Source organism: Condylura cristata, unplaced genomic scaffold, assembly GCF_000260355.1.
Source record: "Condylura cristata isolate star-nosed mole 26May11 unplaced genomic scaffold, ConCri1.0 scaffold00009, whole genome shotgun sequence".
Lineage (NCBI taxonomy): Eukaryota > Metazoa > Chordata > Mammalia > Eulipotyphla > Talpidae > Condylura > Condylura cristata.
In genome coordinates, this window is record NW_004567110.1 from 11,769,787 (window position 1) to 11,778,897 (window position 9,111).

Here is a 9,111-nt window from a genome sequence, read left to right on the forward strand (position 1 = left end):
TGGTATCTCATTGTGGTTTTAATTTGCATCTCCCTTATTACAAGTAAAGCACTTTACTTTATAACTTGGAAAATCAGGGACTAAGAAATACTGAGTTCAAATTTCCATCAGTTGTGTGGATTCATCAGATGGCTATTAGCATTACTTTAGTCATTCTGGTACAGAGGATCTTGCCACCTCCAAAGGCATTCTTTCTGGTTCAGTTCTGTTTCCTAAAAATGTTTTCCCCTTCACTGAGATAGGGTACTTCTTCACTAGGACCTAGCTTTGTTTTGTAATAAAATCTTTAAGGCAAACTTTTCCTCCTTAGTCCAAATAGGACAAGAATTGTGCTCACAAATGAAAATAGTTCTAATTTATGCTAGAGAATACGTGAGCACATTTACTCATTCTGTTCATTTTAATTTGGTTTAGACTTTCATACCAACTAATGCTTTAACATCAGGTTTTTACTTTCAGTATTCTGGGTATGAAATTATTAATGTGTATTTGTATTAACCAAATGCATTTTTTTTTTTGGATGAGTTGGTCATTCTTGTGAATTTCAGCTCCTGCTCTCTGTGGTGATGTCCTTGGGACATGACAAGATCTATAGGACTGTTTTCCTATTCATTTTAGTTCAAGTTTGTAAATATTGAGTGAGCCCCAACTTTGGCTTGTATGCAAAGGGGAATAAATGAGAATTCAGCCAAACAACATAACTGGGAGAGTGTTAGATTGAAGATAGAAAGGTTTTTGGTTTGGTCTAGAGTTTTTTGAGCTTTGTTGTTTCTCAGTAAAACTGTTACTTAAAAGAAGGAGAGAAACATTTATAATAAATGGACCAGGCTTGTGGATAGATTGTGGGACAGGGTGAGTGCCAGGCTAGGAAATAAACAGCAGGGATGTGCCAAGGTGAAGGACGACTAGGACCCCTGGAGCAGGCAGAGGCTGTACTCCCTCACAAGTCACTTGGCTGCACCAAGATGTAGGAGTCGGGAGAGGGAAGGCAGGAAAGTGTGGGTGGGCTTGGGAGGGGCGCTCACTACTTGTGCCTCAAGGAGCTTGGGTTCCTCAGTGGGAACCTCTCATAACCTGATACAATTAGAGAGATTTTATAAATTCTGGAAGCATTGTAGAGATTGAATAGGAGGACATATTTTTGAAGATCATTTTTTGATAATTTCTATACCATCTATGCCGCTTTTTCTATAATGTAACATACTTTGGGGAAGTTGAAACTAAACAATAGGAATTTCTTATACACCTTCTAGCCACTATCTCCTGAATATCTGTGACTGTTTTTAATATATATATATATATATATATATATATATAATTTATTAATGCATACCAGGCTGGGGTATAGGCTAGAGCTTTGGTGGGGGGGGCAGTGAGAGGATTCACTAGAGACAAAGCGGGGAGCAGAACAGGTGGATCCACTGAAATCTACTGCTGAGGGGAGCAGCAGGCGAAATAGGAGAGGTCTGCTGCACCATGTGGGTCAGCTCCCTGGCTGGGGATGGAACTCATGTCACAGTGGCTGACGATAGCTTCATAGTGCTGAGGCTTAACCTCCTGCACCACTAGGGAAGCTTCTGTGACTGGTTTTTATAGTTTTAAAGCCCCTCCCTTGTTAGTAGACTCGGAGTTCACATTGATAATAGTGCACTTTTCATAGCGCTCTCTCCCCTTCCCTTCTAATATACAGCTGGCTGAAAAATCCAAATAAACAACCCCAGGGACTGACTCATGAGTTCAGAACATGACCTTCAGTGAGTTGGCTTGGAGACATCTATTTTGATTTCTAAAGGATTCTTTTTCCTGGCTGTTATTTTATTCTAGATCTTTATAGTTTAGGTATTCAACAGCTTCATATTAGTGAAATGTGATTTGTTTAAAACAATCATAATCATTCATTTAAATACATTTTTAAAATTTATTTTAATGTAGGTGATTGGAGTTGTGCTTCAAAAATTTCAGCAGTTCACCAGTATTTTATCTGCCAACAATAAGCTCTTTACTTGATTGCACCATGAAAAAGCTGCTAATGAGACTTGTTGAGCACAAAAACGAATGTGCAGAAGCAAAAGCCATTGTTTTCAAATGAAGAATACCGAACAATTATAAGCCTCAATGCTTTTGAATCACCACTGAGATTTTCCAAGAACACGAGAATGGCGAGTAGGCGAAAATCAACAATACCCTGTATGGTCCTCGCCAGTGAACAGGACCCAGACCTTGAGGTGATATCTGATTTGAATGAAGGGCCTCCTGTACTTACACCTGTGGAAAACACCAGAGCCGAGAGCATCTCAAGTGATGAAGAAGTTCATGATTCTGTGGATTCTGACAATCAGCAAAATAAAAAAGTGGAAGGTGGCTATGAATGTAAATATTGTACTTTTCAAACTCCAGATCTAAATATGTTTACTTTTCATGTGGATTCAGAACATCCCAATGTCGTACTCAACTCATCCTACGTTTGTGTCGAATGCAATTTTCTTACCAAAAGATATGATGCACTTTCTGAGCATAATCTGAAATACCACCCAGGAGAAGAGAATTTTAAGTTGACAATGGTGAAACGAAATAACCAGACAATCTTTGAACAAACAATAAATGATCTGACCTTTGATGGCAGTTTTGTGAAAGAGGAGAATTCAGAACAAACAGAATCTCCAGAAGTTTCTTCTTCGGGAATATCTATCAGTAAAACTCCTATCATGAAAATGATGAAGAATAAGGCGGAGAATAAACGGATTACAGTTCACCCTAACTCTGCTGAGGATGTTCCTGAAGAGAAAGAGAATGAAGTCAAAGCAGACCGTGAAGAAACTGCACAAAATCCAAGTTCTTCAGCTTCTGAATCCAACACCAGTACTTCCGTTGTCAACAGAGTCCACCCAAACACGGCCAGCGCCGTGGTGACCCCTGCTGCAGTCCTTCCGGGGTTGGCACAGGTGCTGACCGCTGTGTCAGCACAGCAGAACTCCAATTTGATCCCCAAAGTCTTAATCCCTGTTAATAGCATCCCTTCCTACAATGCTGCATTGGATAACAACCCCCTTTTGCTTAACACCTACAACAAGTTCCCTTACCCAACTATGTCAGAAATCACCGTTCTTTCTGCTCAAGCGAAATACACGGAGGAGCAGATCAAGATATGGTTTTCAGCCCAGCGCCTAAAACATGGCGTTAGCTGGACCCCCGAGGAAGTGGAGGAGGCCAGAAGAAAACAATTCAACGGAACGGTCCACACTGTACCTCAGACCATCACGGTTATTCCTACACACATTTCCACAGGGGGCAATGGCCTACCGTCCATTTTACAGACATGCCAAATAGTTGGGCAGCCAGGTCTGGTCCTTACACAAGTAGCTGGAGCCAACACCTTGCCAGTAACCGCCCCTATCGCCTTGACAGTAGCGGGGGTTCCAAATCCAGCCAACCTACAGAAAAGCCAGGTACCGGCCCCACAGCCCATGGCGGAAACGAAGCCCGCGACGGCGGCAGCGCCGCCGCCGGCTCAGCTGGTCAAACACGAAACCGCGCTGGCGAACCCTGACTCCTTCGGCATTCGGGCCAAAAAGACTAAAGAGCAACTGGCAGAATTAAAAGTGAGCTACCTGAAAAATCAGTTTCCCCATGACTCAGAAATTAGCAGACTTATGAAAATCACAGGCCTGACCAAAGGGGAGATTAAAAAATGGTTCAGTGACACCAGGTACAACCAGAGAAACTCAAAGAGTAATCAGTGCTTGCATCTCAACGACGCCTCCACCACCACTATCGTCATAGACTCCAGTGATGAAACCACAGAGTCCCCAACGACTGCTACTTCACAGCAGAAACAATCCTGGAACCCTTTTCCTGACTTTACTCCCCAGAAGTTTAAGGAGAAAACGGAGGAGCAGCTCCGGGCTCTTCAGGCAAGTTTTCTCAACAGCTCGGTACTTACAGAAGAAGAGCTGAATAGGTTAAGGGCCCAAACCAAACTTACCAGAAGGGAAATCGATGCTTGGTTTACAGAGAAGAATAAATCGAAAGCTTTAAAGGAAGAGAAAATGGAAACAGACGAAGGTACTGCAGGTAGTTCCAAAGAAGACGCTGGAGAGGCTGGAGAGCCTGGAGAGGCTGGAGAGGCGTCTCCGGGGGACGACTCTGGTGCCCCGAAGTCGGGGGGCTCAGGCAAGGTCTGTAAGAAATCCCCCGAGCAGTTGCACATGCTGAAAAGCGCATTTGTCCGAACGCAGTGGCCTTCGCCGGAAGAATACGACAAGTTGGCTGAAGAAAGTGGGCTTGCCAGGACGGACATAGTTAGCTGGTTTGGAGACACCCGTTACGCTTGGAAAAATGGAAACTTAAAATGGTACTACTGCTACCAGAGCTCGGGCTCGAGCGGCATGAACGGGCTGTCTTCCCTGAGGAGGCGGGGGCGGGGCAGGCCCAAAGGAAGGGGCCGAGGAAGGCCACGAGGTCGGCCGCGAGGAAGCAAGAGGATGAACAGCTGGGACAGGGGGCCATCGCTCATCAAATTTAAAACTGGAACTGCGATCCTTAAGGATTATTACCTGAAGCACAAATTTCTTAACGAACAAGACCTTGATGAACTCGTTAACAAATCACACATGGGCTACGAGCAGGTCAGAGAGTGGTTTGCCGAGAGACAGAGAAGATCAGAGTTAGGTTTAGAACTATTTGAGGAAAACGAGGAGGAAGAGGAAGTGGTTGATGAGCAGGAAGAAGACGAAGAAGAGACAGATGACAGTGACACTTGGGAACCCCCGCGGCATGTGAAGCGGAAGCTTTCTAAATCAGATGACTGAAATGTAAGTTCTGTAATGCTAAGTCTGTGTTCATCGACCACGTCCCCTGTATCGACCCTCTTCCCTTTTGGTCGTTTCCTTCTGAAAGTCTGTCTTTTACCTGGTAAGAGGGCTCGGTGCCTCGAGCAGAGCCACGAGGTACACGTTCTCATGTGCAGCTTGATTATGTTACGTTGTGTCAAGTTTCGTGTGACCGGAATTATTTGTTTTATATGAAAAATGTCTTACCTTGTTTTAAGGGAAAGTTACCCATTCTCTAGGAAGGGAGGCTGGCTGGAGGGGTGGGAATTCACAGACTACTAAAGGTAACTAAGATGTACTTTTTACAGACCTCCCTTCACGAAAGCTTCATGTTTTGCCCATGTAAGGAAAGAATTCCAAAACGAAAACTAAAAGGAAGGGCTAAGTATCCTGAAGGAAAGACCAGAGGGGTGAGGGGAGAGGGTTGCTCAGCTGTAGGAAACTAGGCGGACATGGATATCTTTTTCTTCATTCCATTTCCCTCTAAACTACTAGATTTTCAACTAGAGTTTTAAATGCTTTCTGTGTTAAAAATACTCATTTTGTTCCATTAAGAGCCAAAGGTCTGTTCTAGGCTATATATAAATTCCTGTTTGTTTAAGTGGCATCTGTTTTTGAAAACTGCAATATAAATAATTTCTGTCTTATAGATCAAAAGGTAAATAACAGATTGGATATTAAATTAATTTAATTGCTTAAAATGTCTTTTCATTCTTTGATATAAGACAGGCCCGCTACCCGCAGAAACACTGTATGTGCTTAACCGTATATTCTAATCATACAATTGCGAGTAAAGAAGCTTTACCTTTGAAAGATTTTGCTTCGTCCTTCACTCTTCATTCTGCAGAGACTGGAAAAATTAAAAATTCACTGTAGTTGCAAATCAGGTATTGATTTGGATTTAGGACTTCAATTCCTAATACTTCTGGAGTTGGGTCGCCTAGATCTATTTTGTCTACTCTTTTCTTTTGAAGTTTTCTGGGGGTAAAGACTGTACTTTTTGGAGAACAGTACAGTTATCATGAAATGTTTGCTTATAGCTATCAGAAATCCAAAAGTGGTCCCGAAGTGTCAGGAATTATCAGGAATTCAGTCTGGTATATGCAAGTCTGGTATATCTCACAGAGTAAGGGAAGAAATTAAGCACAGACTTCCATTATTACTCTACTTACCAGCATATTTCTTGAACCTTTCGTGCTTCTAACCCATTTAACTACTTTTGTGCTTTTTTCTTTTTCCTGTGCAATATTTCCGTAATTCCTCTGTGTCTTTCTCTCTGACTTTATTTTGTTTGCACAGTTATCCATAGAGAGCTTACTGTACTAGGCACGATTCTTATTGCTCAGCAATCCTTTGTCAGGTTTTCTCTTCATACATGTTTTTTTCTGGCAGGAAAGCAGATGAAACTAAAATGTGCCTATTTTAGAATAAGTCTCCTTCCAGGCCCCAGGCCACAGTGTGTCTTTGTGAGCGACAAGAAGTTAAACGGTATTGTATAGCTTTATCCGAATTGTAACCAGTGTTTCCTAATGACAGAAATTTTGAAGACAGGCTTTCTTCTGACCCAGATACATAAAATATTTTTACCAGGCCTTTTTTTTATGGCTAAACACAAGAATGTGTGCTCAGCCAAGATTAAGTCAACAAATTTGTTGCTGCAAATACATTGTTGGAGTAACCGCTCTGTGATTTTGTAGGCAACTGCTGCATCTCCTAAAAGTAGTATGAGCTACTTTGTATCATTCAGTCCATCTTATGTTAAGGTCTGTGGTTATTTCTTATGTTACCTATTAGTATACTAATGGATACTCTGGTCAGAAAATTTACACAAAGCCATAGTTTTAAAAAAATTGTTCATCTGGTTTTGTGGTGTGAATACAGACATGTTTTTGCTTTCACAACATGCAAAAATAAGTTATTCTAAATTTGTAAAACACATGAATTAACAAATTGATCGTTGTCTTTACATAGTAATTTTTCATTTTATGAAAGGATTCACCATAAATTTCCTTTAAATATGGTTGAGTTTGTAAGAACAAAAGCAGCCAAAACCTTTCCAAAGTGGTTGTTATAGAAAGTGAGATACATTTATCTTTTACACAGTCAGTTTTTTATATAAATAGAAAAAATCGCAAGATTCACATGTCATAGTCTGCTTATTACAAATAAACATACTCTGAGAAGGAAATGTAATAATTTTCTTATAAATTATTATGTGTAGGTAAAAAATTTCCATGTAAGAGTGATATATGCAGAACACATGTAAGAGTTGCACACAAAATCCAGGGCATCAGAGGCACGTGACATGTCATCTCACAATTAGTAAGAACACAGAGGGTAAATTTTCATGGCTAATTTATTGTCATTTTTGTTTCTAAAAGTGGTGAACATTAAAATATGGTTTGCTTTAAAATTTTAGTTTTTTATTTTATTTTTCTTTTATAGCTGCCTAAAATGTTGGAAGAGAATCAATTCTTCAACTCAAGATGTCTGACTTACTGTGAATGGGCCCACTTTTTGATGACACTGAAACTGTTGTGAGACATACACATTCTCAAAAATAGGATCCAATCCCCAAAAGAAATGGAACTTACTGTTGTGCCAAAGTTAAACTACTGCAGTTGGTGGAAGTTCTGCGATGTAAATAGAACACTAATCAAAAAACAACTTGTAAAAATGCAGATTTTCATACAGAACATTTTTATTCTGATATGATGGACATTCTGGGTCTTAGACTTTCTGAGGGGGTGTGATGACCACTAGAGCTTGTTCTTATTTTTTGTCCAACTTATACTGTATGTCCAGTACCATGGGCTCTGTGCCTGTATTCTTTGATATGTGATTAAGCTTGTAGCTTTGAGTGACCAAACAGTTTACAGTACAAATTGTTAGAAGTGGGAAAAGAAGAACCGGATTTATTTCTGTGTTTCATTAGGCCTTGCACTATAAAAGTTGTGCGCGGGCTTATATAATTTCAATGTAAGTGAAAAAACAGCCTATTGACATATTTTGGAACAGTGCGATTTTATGGTATCATGACCCTGAGTTGGCTCTTTGAATACATTCCTAATTATTACTACTTCTGTTACTTTTTGCATTGGAAGATGATTTACTCAATAAAATACTGAAGAAGGGAATTTGGATAGGGTGAAACTCTGAAATTAATCTTGTACCAAAAATGTGAAAAAGAATCACCTAACGAAGATATACTTAGTGTTTTCTTATAATCATATGGAAATAGAAGTGTTTATACAAGCGTCAGCTCAGATTTTTACGAATTATATGTCAGCGAACTCATACTCTGTATGGCGGTTTCAGTGGACAGAGGAAAAATCCTGGATTGAGCATAGTGAGTTGAAAGTTCGCTTTTCACTTAGGAGTCATGGGAGTATTATTAATTGGTAACTCTTCCATATCCTGAGGCTGAACGTTCATCCTAACTTACAAACTTTGTGAAGACCGGTGCTGTTCATTCATGTTGAGAAGGACCCTTTCTTTGGTGTGTATAGGACCATTTTTCAAAATGTGCTTTCTTCATAGAAGAAATGTTTAGTTTTATTTAGCTTTGGATTTTAAAATGTTTTTCTGAATGACCAGATGTAGTGGGCTTGGCCAGTTTATTTTATCTAATTTAATGAATAATAAATATTAAGCTCTTGTTTTTACCTAAATGTTTGTCAGCTAATGAAAATGTTATGGAAAAAGCCTTGAATATGCATGCTGCTTTCATTTTTATAAACTTTTTATTTTTTGACTACAGCTTTATTAGTAATTCCAAAATGCTGCAACTTAGCTCATTTCTTCACTCAGACAGCTGGCTTTGTGGGTGGCTTTTTCATACTACTGTTAACTTTTTTTAAAAGAAGCAATGTAAAGACTGTAACAACTTAATGCACTAAACTAGTCTTTCTTTTACATGTTTAAAAACTTCTTAAGGCACTCTGTATTATAATGATTAAATCATTCCTTTTTTAATACCATTGCTTATGTGGTCTGAGTTTTGTTTGACTATAATTTTAATGTTTTGAAATCTTGAAATATAGAGTATTGGTAATGAAGCCTTTGAATATATTTAAATTATGTCTCCCTTGCAATATGTTAACTTTGTGTAGCTGTAAATAACTACTAATAATTCCGCGACACCCCTCCCCCTTTTTTAGGCTTGGCTCTTAAAACTGCTCTGATGTTTGCTAGCTTTTAAATATATTTATTTGACAGAGCAAAAGAACTCTCCTCTCCTGGTTTATTGTATCCTTAAATACAAAATAAAAGTCAGCAGTGA

General features: G+C 39.5%; 1 protein-coding gene and 1 pseudogene across 2 annotated transcripts in view; one reads left to right on the forward strand and one right to left on the reverse strand.

The window, feature by feature from the left end:
- LOC101633621 overlaps nucleotides 1-154 on the reverse strand; it is a 1,774-nt pseudogene extending 1,620 nt beyond the window's left edge.
- ZHX1 (zinc fingers and homeoboxes 1) overlaps nucleotides 1-9,111 on the forward strand; it is a 24,258-nt gene extending 15,147 nt beyond the window's left edge. For both annotated transcript variants that reach the window (XM_012722994.1, XM_004679607.2), the window contains 2 exons: nucleotides 1,933-4,811; nucleotides 7,275-9,111. In XM_012722994.1, the coding sequence (XP_012578448.1) occupies nucleotides 2,157-4,808 (2,652 nt within the window). In that variant the 5' untranslated portion in view covers nucleotides 1,933-2,156 and the 3' untranslated portion in view covers nucleotides 4,809-4,811; nucleotides 7,275-9,111. The remainder of the gene's footprint in view (nucleotides 1-1,932; nucleotides 4,812-7,274) is intronic.